The sequence below is a fragment of the Styela clava genome, chromosome 9 (genome assembly GCF_964204865.1).
Source record: "Styela clava chromosome 9, kaStyClav1.hap1.2, whole genome shotgun sequence".
NCBI lineage: Eukaryota > Metazoa > Chordata > Ascidiacea > Stolidobranchia > Styelidae > Styela > Styela clava.
The window spans coordinates 7812471-7832294 of NC_135258.1; the positions used below are offsets into that span (position 1 = coordinate 7812471).

General features: G+C 34.9%; 1 protein-coding gene across 1 annotated transcript; it reads right to left on the reverse strand.

The window, feature by feature from the left end:
• Positions 1-12056: 12056 nt before the first annotated feature.
• On the reverse strand, positions 12057-18819 carry LOC120339657 (aldo-keto reductase family 1 member B1-like). Its single transcript, XM_039407825.2, has 8 exons — positions 18703-18819; positions 17552-17719; positions 17022-17138; positions 16182-16253; positions 15573-15778; positions 13210-13375; positions 12561-12688; positions 12057-12466 (listed from the first exon to the last, which is right to left on the reverse strand). The coding sequence occupies exons 1-8, from the start codon at positions 18769-18771 to the stop codon at positions 12403-12405; spliced, it is 990 nt and encodes a 329-aa protein (XP_039263759.2). The 5' UTR covers positions 18772-18819; the 3' UTR covers positions 12057-12402.
• Between the last annotated feature and the right edge of the window lie 1005 nt (positions 18820-19824).

Genomic DNA, 19824 nt, shown 5'->3' on the forward strand with positions numbered 1-19824 from the left:
TGTCACTAATAGAGTTTGGTTTGCAATAAAGCAGCAGTCGCTATTAAAATTCGGTGCCACTTCGATATGCGTTTTATCTCATAAAGACATTCTCATAGAATTCAGTTCTTAACCCTTTCATCACTGGGTCAGGTTGACATTCAAGAAATACGCAGGTTGCATATTAATGATTACGTACCAAAAAATGATTCGTAAATCAATACCATTCAGGAAATCAACTTGATCTGACAAACTCAAATTCCAACAAAGTCCTAAAGATTATTTAATCAATAGAAATCTATTTTTGATATTCAATTTGACGCGTCACTTGCTATTCATCAATGCATTTATTGTTTTTTCGCACAAACTTTTAAAATTGAAAAAAAGGTTTCCGTTTGCATCGAACTCGCTTACAACATTATTAAATTATTCGCTGATTATCACAAATTAAATTAGTCGCGGTTCGCTGATTATTACAACACTTCAAGAGCGGATCCGTGCGATTCCAAGTAAAGTGTAGATCAGGGGTGACCAACCAATCAGAGGCCAAGAGCCGCATTTTGTACTTTATTACCGCGAAGAGCCATAACATATACAAGAATACACACACACACGAACATCAGATATATCTATATTCAGCTCTGCTAGAATTCTATCTTCTGTAAATGTCACAAACCAACGTGATTATGACAGAAGTTTACAAGCCATTTATCATTATGCATGCTACATAGTGGGATTTCTGGCATTCCTTGGATTGAACAATCCTGTTTAAATTTGGCTTGTATGTCGTTATAGCCAATCGAAGCAGTTCTTTCAAGTGGGTGCCAGTCAGAACAGATTAAATTTTTGACGTGCTTCAGGGCCGAAAACACAGATTCGCAGATGTATGTTGTATCATTTCCAACTCAGTTGCAGCTTCATCTGAGACTAGGGGGAATTTCAAACTATCTGTCCCAGATTTGATTGGTCGTCGACGACGTAATCTGTAACGTTTTACCTGAACTTTTATTACTTTACTCAAAGGATAAACTGCGCGTTTACCGCCGAACTTCCCTTTCCATACGATTACGACGGCCGTTGTGGTGTCTCGGAGAAAAAATGATTGTGACGTAATAATGGAAGGTAGCAAGGTGAATTGATTGAAAGCGCTCTTTTAACTTCGACGTGAAAAAACAAGGCATGATGAATCATAACATGTTTAATCGAAACATGATGAATCGTAGTTTGCAAGTTATGTTTTCTTCATAATACCTACGGCGAAAAGAGCTACATAAAACCGGCGGCAAGAGCCGCATGCTGTTCGCGATCTGCGGGTTGGCCACCCCTGGTGTAGATCATTGACAAACAAGGACATTTTAAAGATCTATTTTTGTCAAACCCGAAGAGTCTATATTTGAAACAAAACAGAACATGATATTTATTTCATTTTATTTTAATCGATTCCAAAAAATATTTATATTGGTCTGCAAACTATTCCTTCTCCGTGCATGACGTCCATCTTGTTGAGCCTGGAAAATAAAAAAGATTATTTGTGAATGGTCTCACTAAGAGATAAAAATATATTTTCGGAAACAGTCGGAATATATGCTAGATTGAACATAAAATGTACGACATCAAATATTACAATAAGTTAGTCACTCATTTACAATCTATTTTTCTTACTTTTTAGCTCCAGCCTGGAATGTCCGAGTAGCAATCTCCTTCGTAACACGACAACTTGGGGAAACATTCCTCGTCGGTCTTACAAGCTGGTAAAAAAATAAATGAAATATTTTTGTATCAAGTTTTAGTTTATTCTGATATTCAAACAGTTTTAACATAATTAATTTTAGAAATTAATCACACGACGACGCGTCCAAACGGATATTCTAATATAATCTTATGGTGGCTAAAAATATAAGCATAATTTTTTGTAATTAGCAAAATAAAATTAAAGACAAAGGGAAATTTATATTGATTTTGAAATATGACAATGTTTTCTCACCACATTCGCCTGAACCAATGACATTAAACAACATGATAGGCAACTCTGACGTCACTCCATGAGACTACAGGCAAAAGATTGTATTTCATGATACGCTCCAATGCACATATTTCTCGTCGCCTTTCGCGTCCGTTTTCCGCTCGCTTTTGCTACTGGGCGTCTTTTTTACGTGTAGTACCTGCCTTTTTGCGCCTGTAACGAAACAAAATAATCTCTATAGCTAAGAAGTTTTGCTTACTTGGAAAGCTGGAATAACAGGCAAGCTGTAAAGAGCAATTCTGGACATCATAGACGTTTTTTTTTTATCAGAGAAGATTACAAACGCGATAGCGGAAAGATTTGTGTGGAACATTTTGCAGATAATGACAAAGTTCAAAGTTAGTAATTTTAATGTTTGCGCTTAATCATTGAAATTTCATTTAAAGAGGGTGTCATACAAAACTGTGCTGCGATACAATTCCATAACACAAAGTTTGCACCTATCGAACTTGCTTTTGTAGGTGAATTTATTAGACATATTACATATTCAGTTAATCGTAGGTAACATTGCTGGTACATAATGCATCGTAGATAGGTTTGTTTAAATTTAGGAATTTAGCTCATAGCCCACTAATTAATATTATCTTCTATGCAGGAGGTTGCAGGGTTAAATTCAACTTGCAGCCTTACCGATCACCTGACGATGCTCATTTAGTTTGGCTCGAGCAAGTCTTCTTGAAATGCTTGTGTGAATGGAAACTACCTATATTTTTTGCCTTCCTCCGATTTTAGACAAATTTATTCTGAGGGATTTCGCATATAATTCTCACTGATTGTTGGCTGTTTATAATTCCTATTGATTGTGAATTCTGATTATAACAATGAGTTGAAAATTTTTTTACCTAATTTACTGGCACCTTTTTCTTGTCAATACTCCAAGCTGAGGTAATAAACGTGACAATACATTTATGTCATCTGGAAGCAAAATATGCACACAAATTAATAGTTTGGCACATTGAGATAATACATCATGACAGAAAATACAAGTTAAAGATATATATGACCATCACATGGTAATTAAAATTAAAAAAAATTAATAGGGGCTGTGGAGTATGGAAAGTTCAAGACAAAGAAAAGAACAAATGTTCATAGCTCATGAACTCTCAATTTTGCCTCCATTGCTTTGTGAAGGCCAATATATTTCGAGTGGCTGAATTGGTTTACCTTTATGATAGCAACGATTTTGTATTTGATATAGCGAGATTATTTCAATTTAATTGAAGTGATATAATTTCCCAAAGCAATGCTTGAATCGTCTAGAATAGATCAGTGGTGTCAAACTCATGGATTTTCGAGAGCCGCATTGCATTTTGAAAATTGTAAAAAGAGCCGCAAACAGTTTTTGATAATGTATACTTAAAAGATATTTTTAAGATAGTTTTAGTTTGTGACATATATTGTGATGCAACTAAACAGTTGGATTAAGTTTTATTATTTTCTTTAATTTCAAATGCAATTACATATTAATATTTGCATTCCACTATTATTGCAACATTTGCAAGTTACAGTATTTATTATAAAAAATCGTAAAATTCTATGTACAACCATCAAAATCATTTTTGAACAAGCTTTGAATAAGGAAAGAATAATACATACACTAAAAATAACTTAATCTAAATATATGAACCTAAAATTAACAAAAATACTACAGTATAAACTCAATGTTTTAATAATTACATTCGTCCTGGCGTTTGGCATCTTTTTTGTGTCACCAGCATACTAAGGCCAGTCTGAAATGATTTTATAGTACCAACTCTAACTAACGAGGCCACATGATCATGGGTTTATCTGGATCTTTACGAATGTTTAATTAATTCCAGAAATGCAAAAAAGTTACTTTTATCATTTCATGTATAGATCAGTAAAAAAACAAATGACAGATTTTTTCGACAAGACATTTCGCACTACATTGCGTGGCATAGGATTGCTTGAATTATTATTGATATTGATTTTTAGTAACTAAGTCGTTGTATAATTATATTAATATACAAACACATGGAAATTTTCTGTTCGAAGTTGGTCTTCGAATTTGTCATATTGACTGCTGAGCTTATTGTGTTTTTTGATTGTATTGATGGAAATATGACAAATTAAACAATGTGCTTCAGAATTTTGTGAAGAGCAGAAATGTTCCAATCCCATTTTCTTCGAAAATGCCACCTTCTTCGTGTACTTTGCGTTTAATTTAATTACTCAAGTGTTTTATTCAAGTATTCTTTTGCTAGCTTGATGTGTATTCTTAATTGGGTCAAAATGTGGACAAAAAAAATAATATTCCAAAACTACTTTCAGTAAATTGTTTTCTGTGTGAATAATCAATTTCACTTTAGAAGGTTTGAAAAATCTATTACATTTAGATAAAAAAAAAACTTCCAAAATACTATTACAATTATTGTTAAGCGTTCGAGGGCCGCACTGGAAGTTCTCTGGGGCCGCGAGTTTGAGATCCCTGGTCTAGATTGAAGTTGTTCAAAAAATATATGATAGTATTTTATCATGAATGATGATTATACCCCTTCCGGAATTTCTTCTATAGTACTACCAAAAGTTGATGAACCAAATATAACACAGGTGCAGTGAGGTACCCGTAATCCTCATTTCCAAAGCTGTTTTAAGTATGTCTGGAGTGCTTTGTGCCTTTTTACAAATAAGACCGCTTATGCAATCTTACGCTTTGGAATTTTTAGTTATTTTCCTCAAGCCCTGCAGGATGTGGGGGCCATACACAACTCTACCGGAGGGTCAAATGTCTTTGCATGCCTCCATAGGTTGTTTTTCTATTGCAATTTTCTATTTTCAATTGCATTATATTTCTTGAAATCACACTGTCACTGATATGTCGCCAGACTTCTGATATCTCCCCGTCTGCTATAGTTGTCCTGTGAATAAATAATAGGAAATTGAGATTAGACGAATAGTTGAAAGTTTTGCTTTATGTCGGCTTAATTTCTTGATTGATATACTTACTATTTCTGCTATTGCCTCTTGTGCTGCAAGAGTCTCACAATGCTCAGACAGGTTTGTCCACAACTTTCACATCTGAAGAAAGAGAGGAGATTTATTAATTTTCGTTAAGAATAAATAAAGCAGTCTATATGATTCAGAATGGAAAAGCTAATAAATCCAATATCTCGTGTTTTATTTAAAAAATATTTTACTGAATTTTGGAAAATAAACCAACTAATAAAAGGGTTTAGTCAGAAAATTACAAGCATTCGTGGCTCCAAATACTTGAGAAATCAGACTATACAATATAGACCGGTATGAGTGAAATGTTAGGTGAACTTGTTAACACTTTGATTCAATACGCAAATAAAAGTGAATGTGTAATAGTATGTTACAGTGAGCAGCAATCAACAATGAGTATATATCCTCACTGATTAAAAAAATCTAACTGGAGGTGCATGAACTATTTGAAACCATAAGGAGTAAGTAAATATGTAATTTCGGCAAATGGGCAACTACGTACCGTACTGAATTAATAACTTCGTAGTATTTGACAAAGGCTGGCTTTCCCACATGTACTTAACAGTGCGATGCCCGGGTGTGATATACAACAATAGTATTCACCTTACCTTTTACCGATTTCTTTTTACCCCAACTTTCAAAAACATCATTAAAATCGACAACAACTGTCAAAGCAGGCACGAACACCATTCGTGCTACGCCTTGAAATAGCACACATCCGCTCGTTTTCGTCTCGTCAAGTATGTGCATTGGAGCGTGCTATCGAATACGATCTTCGGACAAAAATGCCGGAGTTGCGCATCATGTTGTTTAATGTCATTGCCTGAACAAACTTGGCGAAAACAATATTCCATAAGTAATGAGTTGTTGAAATTGCAGTGATGGCAGCTATATTTGGGACATTTCCACCTATTATCTATGCCGCTGTTTTCGCTTGTCTTATTATAGCCTGTAAAATATTTCTATCCGTGCATTATTACTGAATTCATTTAATAGGTACTAACCGTAAGATGTTCCTGCTAGAAACATCAGTGCAATGGCCAACGCCAATAACGTTGAAAGAAGGTTTTCCATCTCTGTCGATAGTGTAGTCTCAGTTATACTGTAAATGAAACAAGAGAGCTATACTCAAATATATGGACACGTAGAGCCGCATAATTTTGATGACGTCATAGCGAAAAAAAAGTAATAGCCTTCTGGAGAAAATTCTATCTTTGACCACTGAAAATTTCAAAGCAATTGGTCCAGTAATCAAAGATAAAAGCGATTTCTCCAAAACGTGTCAAAGAACAACAACAACAACAACAACAAGACTGAGAACAACATAACAACAAAATGATCACTATGTCCACTACATGTCCAATTATCAAGAAAAGTGGAATTTTTTACTCAGTATAAAAAGCACATAATGTGGTGTCTTTCTTATAATACTGTCTGTGATGAGGGGATTTCAAAGGTATAGAAATGTATTCTCGATTATTGTAAACGTTCTTGAATGCAAATGGTTGTGGTAAGGCAAAATGTGGTAAGGCAACAAAAAAATATGACAAAAAAGGCCTTTATTAATTCTCTAATATTCTATTTCGTGTTACACGTGTTCCATTTCGAATAATTTGAAACCTTTTTCTTTTGTCTTTTTCAACAAGATTGAGAAGCTTTGGTGACGTGGGAGTTTGTCCAGTTTGCGCAATAATGATTTTAATTAGGAATAATGGTTCGTGAACCAATGTCATTTGAGAAATATACTTGATTTGGTAACAACAAATTCTGACAAATTCATATCTAGAAGAATTATCTGGCCAACAAAACCCGACCTGTCGTTTTTACAATCGCAAGCAAACAACCCATAAAATAAATCTACATTTGTTTCGGCACTCCAAAAGTATTTGCACCAAGATGGCGCACAACCTGGTAAACCTAACCTGGTACACATACTATGTTCAGGTTATGCGCCATCTTGGTGCACATACCTCGGAAGTACCTTTGTGCCTACCAAGCAATTTATTGGACACAAATCAAACCTATGGATCGTTTCGTTACATTATTGTTGTTGCTAGAATTCTTCTTGTTATTGATGTTGTGAAAAAAATTAAAATTAACCAATGCTTTGAAATATTCAGTGGTTCAAAATTGTTGTTGTCGCTGGAGGGCTTTTTCATATTCTATTAATTTTTTTTATATTTGAAAATTCGTGTGATTGGGCTCTATAAAATTTGTTTTTCACTTTGACGTTTTGTGTAATGACGTCATCAAAATGAAAAAATTTCGCATATGTATGATTTGAGGAAGACTAGCAGATCTCAGATTTTGATCTTCCCGAAACGTCTTTTTTCACAACTAACTAGAATTTACAGGCTGGTTTTGTCATATCAAGAAATACGAAATTTATTTAGCTTGTGAACAGAAATTCTTGTTGACATTTAGATCTCTTGTAGAAAAACACGCCACCAATGCAAAAATGTGAGAGAAAAACACCTCCGCCACATTTAAGTATTGCAGATTGTGCTCGCCCGTTATCGGTGGCGGGGTTGATTTTTTGGCTTTCTACATAGGATTCTTTCATTTTTTTGACTTTATGTTTATAGTACGTCATTGTGTACTTTTCTAGGTTCATGAATATGATGTCAGAATTGTTCTCTGCATTCAGCTGCTTTGACATTTTGCTTTGCTGTATAATAAATTTTATATTTCTGTCTATTTCGGTATGGCAGTGGTGCCTTAATATAATAGGTAAACCTTTGAGTGTCTATAAAACCCGAAATTTACGTATAAGAAATAAGAGTAAGAATAACAATAACAAAGTGAATATTCTTTGTGTTTTAACTGTTGGGCAAGGCAAAAATTGCTGGACTTGCCTATAAGTTTCAGCGTTTCATGTAGAATATAGACAGGGAAAAGTAGCACATCACCGCAAAATTGTGAAAAGTGTAACAGATAATATTCTCATTAATTTGCAGGAATAATCGGTAAATAACTCAAAAACGAAATTCCCTGTGAGGTTCCAGCATAGGATTTACTTATTGGTACATATTGTTTGTGCACTCTCCCTTCTTACGCATAATTCAGAAGTTGGGGTTGCGAAATGCTCTCGGATAATTTACACGGAAGCAACGATGGTTCACTCTTCAAGAAAAATAAAATGCTATTTTATTACATCAATGCAATTTGTTTGGCAATTTCGCTTTAATATCTGAATTTTAGTTTCATTGGTTTCCGCTCAAAGTTAATGCGTATAATTCTTGCTGAAAAAAGTCAAAGGCGTTCCCGTTCTTAAAAACTCATTTTTTTGCTGAAAATATTTCGACAATAGCTGCAAAAGATATCTAGTTATACTTTTTATCACCATCTTAGATGAGAGTTTCAACCTGTCAATGAATTTAGTGTTTGCTTATTCTGGTATATACATATGAATTACAATTTACAAATATAAGACAAACTTTTAGGTGGCGTGAAGCTTTTTACAAATTCAGATATTTGTTAGATTTGATCTTGTCCGCCCTACTTTGGATATTTACGTTCCGTCCACGTATTTTTACAACTACTAATATTTCGGGGGTTTTTACTCTTTTCCTTTGAAACAAACGTAATTCAAATGACTCCAACAATAACGTTTCTGTGCGGCATTTTTGTAAAAAATTTACTAAAAAAGACAAATACATTACCAACCAACAGTTCAGTTTTCGGATAATTTACACGGACACAGCAAGAGTTTCCTGTAGTTAAATTCAGAGAAAATAAATGTTATTTTCATCACATTTATGCAATTTGTTTGGCAATTTCGCTTTAATGTGCGAATTTAAGTTTTATTTGTTTCCTCCAAGATTGATGTATAGAGTGCGCCTGAACAAATTTCTTGTAAAATAAAGTAAAATTGTTTTAATTGCTTGCCGTAAACTTGAGTTTTGCTCGAACCAGTTCATTATTTTAGCTAAAAGTTATTTAGTTATATTTGAGCATAATCGCGAAAAAGTATTTTGTTTGATGTCACCGTATTAAAAAATTTAATGATGGGAACCAAGAAAGGTTTATAATTTTGCCCTCAGTAATGTATAAATTTGATATTCTGTAGAATTTTTTTGGAAACAAATTTAGGCATATTTTATGAAATCATTGATTCAAGAATCACGTTCTTTGATGAGCAACCTTGGTGCACTCACACGTCTATGAATCCCTATAGAATGATGTTGAAATATGCAGACATTAGACCAGGGGCCTCAAACTCAATTTACTTGGGGGCCGCTTTCCACAATAAAAGCTTAGCAACTCGTTTAAATTGTATTCCTTGTGCACTGCAATTTTAACGGTGTAGATAAAACATGTCGGGATGCTCCTATGCTCAACAAAGAAATATTGCATTTCCCATTTTTTTGAAATTGTCTGTGCTCATCACCAACCTTTCTGTTTACTGAAACTTCACTTCCAAGGACACGTTTAGGGATGTGCGAAATTATAAAATTCCATCTTGTAATAACTGTTGCGCTGATGTTTCAATCAAGCATTTAGCCGACGGACAGTGATGTTTTGTCACATGGGAAACATGGTTACAATTTATCAAGATGAATCTAAGCGTTAGTGAATGTGACGTCAAAATCATGGAACACTGTTTTTAAATTATTTCAGGCGGTCCCGCGATCGAATATCAGGCCTACAGGTTTGGTACTGGTAGGTTACCGCACCGCATATTCCTTTCAGGGGATAAATGATAAAATATTTTGTTTTGTCCTGCGTGACTATATCTTATATTACGGAGTTTCCCTTTTTCGGCCACGGAACACTTACACTTTTTATATCAACTGGCGGAACACCAAAAAATGAAAGGGTTAAATTGATAAAGAAAACGATGCAATGTAGGGGTTCCCAATGGTTTCGAATGGTTACCAAAACCAAAAGAAGTACTGTAAATTTGATAATGAAATTAACAGTCAAAAAGCTAAACCGACGGTTACCAAAAATGCAACTACCCTAACTTAGTTAGTCCACTTTAGGCCGACGGTGACGCGATTTTAAACGATCAGTTGGGCGACAACTTCATGATTCTCAGATCGCCATCGCCATTTCTTTCCCACGCCACACTCGGAAGATGCTCGCGGAACATTAGTGTTCAGCGGAAAACAGTTTGGGAAGCGCTGTTATATTGAAAGCAATAATCATGCTAACTGAGCTAAGTGACTTGCGGGCCGCACTAACATTAAACTTTAATACCAAGGCAGGGGCCACAAACTATCATCCTGCGGGCCGCAATTTGCCCGCGGGCCGCGAGTTTGAGACCCCTGCATTAGACAGTATTTGAATTTATTTTAACAGAACAACAGCAACGCGAAAATACGTTAGAGAATCTCAATATACGCATTTTCGTCTCGTTCAAATTCAAAATGGAATTTTTTCCACGCCATTACAATATAAAGTACATGCTTTTCAATATTTCTACACAAGGCAAGTTTTCTGCAGGCTTTTTGCAAATCCCGCAATGAATGCTTTTAAGTAGACACCATTAAAGGTTCGGCATGGATGAACAGGCATTGGGTGAACAGTACCAGTTCAAATAATACACAGTTTAAGTTACGACGTTAAACGCTTGCGAGGGAAAGCGATATGTGTTTTCATAAGTAACGTAATTGCGTAACGTCGCTGCGTAAAGTAATTAAGGAAAGTCGTTTACGTCAAGTTGGCGCAGCGTACATCTAACAAATTAGAGAACATTGAATAAAATTGCTTATACAACTTGACTGGTGCATCATAAACTCTATCTAATGGTACCATTCGAAAGCTGTGTTTAACCTCTACAAATGTGTCGATATTGCATTAGGTTAAAACAAGAACAAATCGAAGTTTTTATTTTATTTTATTTAAAAGCTTTTCATTTTATCTCCATATTAGAATTGTCTTTAAAACAATATAAAACTTATCTGAATATAATATACGGTTCGCGAGATATAAGGTTTCAAAATGGCATAACTCACACGGGATGCCAAAGCCGGAAATCTGGCTTTCAGGGTCAGAAGACGTTCTCGGGAAAACCGGAATACCGGCATCTAGAGTTCAAAGAGTTGAAGCGCATTTCAGTTGGTCTTCCTCATAAAGATCGATCATTTTCAACTCAGTTGTAGCCCCATCTGAGACTGGAGGAAATTTCAAATAATTCGTCTCAGAATTAAATGAGTCGTCGACGACGTAATCTGTGACGTTTTATCTTCAGTCCAATTACTTCACTCAAAAGTTGAACTGTGCGTTTGCGCCGAACTTCGTTTTCCATAATATTACGACAGCTGTTGTAGTGCTATTATCGATGACTTCATAACGGATAGATAACTCATTGTTTTCGCTACAGACGTTGCAAGATTGTGTGGCCTTCTGTAAAATCATATTCTGGGGCGCTAGAAAAATGCTTTTCTTATGGCGGAGCCACGTAGAATCAAAACCTTAAATCTTGTAAAAATTAGTATTTCACCGGCAAATGTTATGGTAAATATGTTTATACGACCGTATTTATATACATTGTTAATTAAAATAAAATTTATATGATGTATCCGGACAAATTCATAATTGGCCACACACACAAACTGAAGTTGGAACGCCACGGCGTGGAATGCTCTTGTCATGATTTTACTTCGTTTGTTGTTGTTTACATTTACGCTGCTTTTATTATTGTTGTTTAAGATACAGTAGGGGTCTCGTGAAGTACACGCCCGGAAGTACTTCTAGTTTTATCATTACCCGAATAAAAGTTAGCTCTTTTAGCGAGTGGTGTAATCGCTGCTACTGTTACAAAAGCCGTTCCGTGAGGATTTCGAGGCGATTAATATGTATTTTGAAACCCCCTTTGAAAATCCTGGCTGTGGCCTGATTACGTTAAAGTATGTTGGAGTAGTTAATAAACTATAGACTAAAATAAATTTTATACTTTGAGATTTTATCGTAGATCTTAGGTGATTTTCCTAACAGCGATATCTTGAAAAAATAATCACAACCGGCTGTCAATATTATCCAAACTTATTATGATCGGTCATAATACGACTCAGTTCAACGCAGAGTGCTGCAGTATTTTGGACTAGTAATGCTTTTATTTTGTCGTAATTCGATCCAAACTCGAGAAACCATGAAAACAATTATAATAATATGATAAAGACCCTTGAAGTGGTCGCTTCGGCGGATTGAATATGTTACATAACAGAAAATGATTATCCATTGAAAAGATCCGGCTCTTCACGAGTGACGTAATTGGGCGACTGTTTTAACATAAATCTTACATTGTTATACAGTATCTCAGAATCAGGACCGTTACATGGAAATTTCCTCCACCCCTACCCTAATACAACTTAATAGACGCGATGAAATAGTCACCGATACATGCCTTATACTAGATCTCAAGTATATATTGATTTGGTGAGAGTCAGCTCATTTTATTTATGAATATATACATAAAGGTGCAACTTTCATTTTTCTTCTTCGGAATACATCCTCTCCACATCCCATCTTCTGTGGTGGTGCATACTTGGCCTGAAAAATAGAATGAAAACGTTCATAAATCCTCCAAAAAATCTTCCGTTTTCGATCTAATTCGTATCTGTTTTACACAAAAATGAATGCTCACTTGTCTTCAATTATGTCTATCAAGCGAGCATAGCTGCAACCACCCGTGCTGCGCAGCCTCGTTTTTGTCCCTGCTGATGACGTCATCAGCATTTTCATGTCGGTACTGTCGAGCACGAAATCAAAGATCTGCGAACAGAATTATTCGGTTTGATGTTGTTTTTATTAATACAGAAATAATTCCAATAATTTGGTACCTTTTTCTGTGGAGAAGCTGTTAATTTTTTATCGAAAATTCATCACATATCCACATACTACAGTAGATTATACGGTGCTTCCGAAGTATTCGTACCAAGATGGCGCACAACCTGAACATAGTATGTTGTACCAGGTTACGGTTGTTCAGGTTGTGCGTCATCTTGGTACGAATACTTCCGGAGCGCCGTTTATACAGTATACTTAGCAGCGGTGGGAAATTGAATCGAATAACCAGAATAACATATTTAAAGTATCAAGAGTTGAGGTAAAATAAAAATTTTGGATGAATTTTCAAGTTTACATCTTAATTACGATTACAGCTAAAAACTCGCTAAGTTAACTCGCAGAGCTAAATGATATACAAAACTTCAAGTTAAAGAAGATATTATACAATTCGGAAAATATTGAGAACGGTGAGAATGTAAGGAGGGATCCTTGCATTGAGTGATTACCTTGAATTTACAGTTTATTTGTGCTGTTCTCATACTTTCTATCACTACTACAACTCCTCTTTGTATGTATGACCTCATTATAATTTGTGTTGTTGTTTTTCCATGCTTTACCGCAATCTCCTTCACAGATGATCGATCGTTGTATAGCAATTTTGTTGTTGCTGTCCTGTATATAAAAATCATAAGGTAAAACACGAAATTTCGACACAAATGTTTCAATTAAACAAGACAAGGCCATTGTTTGCTAAAAGCTCTTGGTAAACACTCTCGCTCTTTCGCAAAACGCTCCGATTCCTAGACATATATTTATATAGTAATTTTATGCTTGAGAAAATAAGGCAGGATCCATCTATTCTGTGCAATGTGCACTTTGACGGAATGGTAAAATCTCAGCAAGAGATTCAGTGCGGATACTGCGTGGGAGAGTGTTTCGTGAAACTTAGCGAGGGATCTTGTATCATAACAATTTATCGTCAGTTCCCGCAGACAAAGAAAGCATTCTGGACGATATTCAATCAAAATAAGATGAATTAGCTACAGCTGAATTTTATATTTTAATCAAAAGTTGAATGATCTTTTCTCGTGCAATGAAAAATGCATTCGACATTTCGAAATTAACCATAAAATTTATATTTTCTGTTAAGTGACAGATTGCTTGGCACCCATATAGCTATAGCTCAGTTCCACAAGCACTCAAAACGCGTTCACGATTTTCACGATATTTATTAAAAATAGGATAAATTATCTGTAGTGAATTTAACATTCATTTTTTAATTATCAGCAAATAAACTTGGCTTGTGAAATTACAAATGGATTGACATCTTGACATTCAAGTGACATCGTGACCTTGAGTTAATCTATGAAATCAATCATCAATTGACAACCCTTCGACTACCCAGGAATATTCAACGCACCTTCTATAAATTTTGCGACGGAATTTGGTCTGAATTTGTACGTGTAAAGACCCAGGTTCAAAAAGAAATTGTCAGTTGCTCATCATAAAAACAACGAGTCGTATTTTCATCTGCAGTTGTTACATTCCGATAAATTCAAAGTTAAAAATGAATCGAATTAAACTATGACTAAATATGAGGGTCTTTTTGATTACAAAATCACAAACATGCTGGGCCCAGTTACTTATGCTTATAAGGGTCATGTCTATTTTTGCTTCTATTGAGAATTACCGAACGCCAAACGTAAACATGTTAGAAGCTACGCAGTGTTTTATACCTATAACAGGGGTCGGCAAACTACGGCCCGTTAGTCGGATCCGGCCTGCGGAGCAATATAATCCGGCCCGCGACACTTCACTGAATTATATTAACAAAACAGCTGTATTGACGATTATATTCTTTGGATGACAGAATTTGTTTTGAGACCCTAAATTATATTATAACCTAAGTATATAATTCACAACCACTCGTTCAATGAGCCTATACTGATTATAATTAAACAAATGGCAACAGAACGTAAAAAAGTTGATGGTGAGTGCAAATGGTTTATTGACGCAGAAAATATTCAAATGATCAGTCTTCGCGCACTGCTTGAAATTTAACTGAAATCTGTGTGAAAAAATGTGATTCGTTGGCCATTCCTTCGGTCCTTAACTTTCCAAAAATATGTGCGGCCCGCCAATGACTTGCGACCTTTAATTTTGGCCCGTGAACTACAAAAGTTCGCCGACCCCTGACCTATACTTTATATTCTTGAATTGTTCATTTATTTAATTTTGTCTACATTCATTAATGTTATAATGTCATATAGTTAGGGCTGCCATCGATATGAACCCAAAATTAAGGATGTCGGGAAACATGATAAGATAATATTAGTACGAAATGTAATGAACAAAATGTATTCATGCTAGTGCGACCCGTGTCTAATCATACTTTGCACTAGAAAGGATTCGCTTCAGCAGTTCTTTATTCCTAGAAACAATCTGTTCCATCTCACTTCTAAGTTGATGTTTAATTCAGGTTACACGAACTGAAATTTGCTCGTAGGCTATTGTCTTGTCATTGTGACAATCAATTTGCTGTTATTACATCATGAATGCGTATGCAATCAATGAGGTTCTAATACAATTTTTAGCAAATCAATCATTCGGATTTACTAATCTAGGTAATAAAACAAAAACAAGGACATTTGTCAAAATAAGGACGTTTCTTGGAAATGAATAAAAAAAATATTTTCCAAGACAAAGGCTCTCAAAATAAGGACAAATCTTAGAAATAAGGACGTTATGGCAGCCCTGTATATAGACTAGGGAGACTTGAAGACATCAATAAATATCTTTTAAATATTTCCCAAACTCATAACCAAGTCTGGTGGTTTGTCTTGTTAAGTTAACTTTATTCAAATCTTACTTTTGTCTCAAAGGAATGTAGGCAGCCAAAACAATATTATTATATTTGCAAAATCGAACATGAGGTTCTTCTATTTTACTGTGTTCCATCTGATGAATCGCCGGTACAACAGACGTCCCTGTCATAATTTTATCAATTTGGTATTCAGAAAAATCACAGAGTCCAATACTTCGAATCAAACCTTCCCTTTGAAGTGTTTCCAATTCCTAAAACAAATATTAAGTTTAGCAAAAATATTCCCACGAACATTTAAATGCATATCACCGGGTGATGTGTACAGCTGTAATTCACAGTACAAATGTTTTACCATTCTCGAATGTTCAATTTGTGAAGATCTTAAAATCAAAAACCAAAGAATCCACATATTGTTTTTACAATGCTGGTTATTATGAGAAAGCAAATGCTGGTCTAAATGCCTAAATAGTTTATTCAGAAATAAGTAATCTCATACAATAGCTAAGTGCGGCCTGATGCTACTCGCGCATTATTTATTCAAGAAAATTAATTTCCAATTAATGATGCATATTTTCATTGTAAATGAAAATTTATAAGTCTGTTTGATATTTTGTTTTACCATAGAGGTACAACAAATAAATAAAAGGCTTTTACTTTCCACATTCGTATGTAATCGTATTCCCTTGCAAAATCAATTGTTTGTGTGTGGGATAACCCTTTCGAAGCCTGGAAAAATCACGAGATATTAAATGCAAAAATACATTTTGATATTTCACAATTAATATATTAAGAATACTCTTTAGATTGAATTTATTATAGTAGTAGTTAGCCGTCATTTTTAGAACTAAGATTTGTATTTTGTTCAAATCAAATTAATATCAAAAAACTCGTTTAATATTGACATTCTATAGATTTAAAAATACTATTCATACTAAGCTGTAAAGATTTTTGTAGGGTGAAAGAATAATTTTCGGCTCTACTGTTAGTTACACAGCAACTTAATCGACACATCAGGAAAATATAGACTGGGATTATTTTGATAAACAATTCCGCCGCCGATGAGACAATGCGCATACGAAAAGAATTGTAGTTGTATAATTGTACTCAAATTTATAATATTCAACGCAATGACATTGACTAGATCAGTGGTTCACAAACTCTATGCGCCCCCTTTTTAGAATTTGTCAAGCCTCGCGCCCCACCTCACATCAAAGTAACTTACATTACAACAAGCTACAAGTATAACAGATAGTGAGGCAAAAGTATGTTTGAAAAAATCGTTGAAAATACGTGGATGGAACGTAAATAAGGAAATAAATAAATAAAGGTTTGGAAAGTTAACATCTAAACGGCTGGCAAGATCAAATCTAACAAATATTTTTATTTTTAATAAGCTTCACGCCCCCTCAAAAACTGTCTACACCCCTTTGTGGGGCGCGCCCCCCGTTTGAGAACCACTGGACTAGGTTTAGGAATATTTGTTGGCATATATACCGCAATGCTGCTGGCACTTTGTAAAAGACATAAATCCAAGTAGTCGGTTTTCAGATTTGACAGTGTTCTTCTGACGTCACTCCGCACATTGTTTGAGTTGAGGTGACCAGGAGAATACTGGGTACAAAATGTCAAATATCAAAATTTATCACAAGAAAGGGAAAAAAGAATAAAAAGGTTTGCAATAACAAAGATGAAACGTTGCACCCTCACGAAGCGCGACTAACGGCCCTCCAGAATTGTGTGTACTAATATTAAGGTAATTAATTTTGTTCGCCATTTTCACATCAAGTTTTGTAAAGGGACTGAAACCACTGGGCAAGGAGAATATTCAGTTGGCTAACACAGACAGTCCCCGAACTCGTCATAAAACTGAAAGTAGGGAAATCGGAATAAAATTATGACCTAACCCTAACCTAGTACATATACTACGGGATTACCGTTTTACTGATGTTGTTTATTTTTTATTATAATTATTATAATACATGGACATATTATAAAAAATTCAGCTAATAATGCGTTTTCCTTACCTTACTAGAAATAAACAAATCTTCTCTTTTTATATTTTCATTGCGATATATTCTCTGGAGAGACTTTCCAACATCAATTTCATTTTCATTCATTGTCGAGGTGTCAATGTGCCGACAACCAGAATGTATTGCAGTAAGAATAGCATTATCGGCGTTTTCTCCAAAGAGCTGAAAATAAGCGTCGTTAAATAATGTTCAACAATATCTTTTATATTGTGTTACGATATATTTATGTTATTACTTGATCCATGCATATTGATTTTATGCCAGGGTGGTCAAACGTTGGCGGCTCCGGGGGTCACAAAATTATTTTTGCATTGTTCGCGGGTCACAATGGTGCCAAATATAGGTGAACAGTTCAATACAAAATAAACACTTTTATTGTGGAAACACATTGATCAGTATTTGTCATTTGTCAAGCTAAAACATGCAAAATTCACCAAAAACGTAATAAACCTGGTAGAAGTCTTTATATATTTATATTTGGTGTAAGCTTTCAAACTCTCCAAAGAGCTGCAAATAAGTGACGGCGAATAATGTTCAACAACATGATTTATGTTGTGTTACGATATATTTATGTCTTTATTTGATCCATGCATATTGATTGTATGCATTTAAAACAGATTTCGGTCTAACTCAGCGGTTTCAAAAGGAAGCAATTTGCAAAGTGTGCCTCGAAAATTACTAGAATTGTGTTAAACATAACTAACATATGATTCGATATTTGAAAAGATGTGTTCAAAGCCGCTCACCTCTCATTAGATAAATAAGTCTGTACATAAGTAAACTGTTATGACGTTATGTTGATTCGTTGACATTGCCTTTATTCTTTAGGACTACAGGCTTACAAACAAGCATGAAATACACATTAACGATCACAAAATTGAAATTTTTTTCGAAGGCAGCAGTATTTTTCGTGTATTAGTTTTTTCGTCGCTAACGTCGCTAACCCTAACTAATCCTGACGTTGACCGCAAACCGAACCGGAAAAATTCCATTTAAATTACCAACCACACAGCAACGCCACCAGGCGTACATTTACGAGCCATATAGACTCCAAGTTTGAATGTCGGCCATTACAATCGAAGACTTTATATGAAAAGTAATTAAATAAGGCAATATATTGGTGAACATATTAAATAAATACTTACGTTTCTAGTGGCGAATCCCAATACAGGTACCAAATGTCCGCTACTCAATATACCACTAGGCACTGACATGTCTAGATACGCTGCTTTTGGTAATCCAAATTTGCTGCAATTAATAAATCTAAAAAGTGGAAATATTGTTTAAATTAGGTAGCCTAATTGAACTCTTTGAGAGAGATTATAGGAATATTATTTGAGAACAAATAAACCTCAATATTAGATACACAGTTCTGGGTAATCAACGTTTTTTAATTTATAAATATATAAACTTAATAGGTGGAGGTATATGGTACCCTGATAGCCTTTTCTAGGGATATTATAGAAATAATGTTTGAAGACCATTTTAAATCAGATCCTATCAGTGCAGATTATACAATTCGTTAGCATACTGACACTACCAGTAACTGGCAAACCGTAAAATAGCTAAGTTTAATTAATTATGTGATACAACGTGTCACAAGTTCACAACTCTGGCTGTCTGTTATTAACAGTCTTACGCAGTACGTTATCATCTGCTTGGGATAGTTTAACGGCCTTTTCATTTACTTCTTGAATAAAATCTTGCTTCTATCTATTGCATTACAAATCGACTCGACTGATACATTCGCCATCGTACCATAACATGAATGTAAGCTGATATTGCAAGTGGCACGTATTTTGACTGTCTAGGTGCGTGATCAATTTTCTGTTGTTAACAGGAAATAACGACATATAACGATATTAAACATGGAAAGAAAAGAGTTAAACGTTCGACACGGAGTAGACAGATCATGAGAAACGAAACAATGCCAATTAAATTGAATTTTGATAAATCTCCCTCTGCACATTTTCCTTCAAACATATTCAGTCAAGCTGTCATTTAGATATGCCGAGTTTTCGGACCTCCATAAGTATGTTCACCAAGATGGCGCACAAACTGAACATAGTATATGTGCAAGGTTTGGGTTCAGGTTGTGCGTCATCTTGGTGCACATACTTAGGGAGCGGCGAGTTCACCATTGCTTAACGGGTACGTCTAACATTATCGCTATAACCAGAGTGTGGTATAGGGTGTCCATACAGTCTATTTACAATTTCAAAAATGACTACAAATTGAAATGATGAGACACCGCAATGTAGATTGTT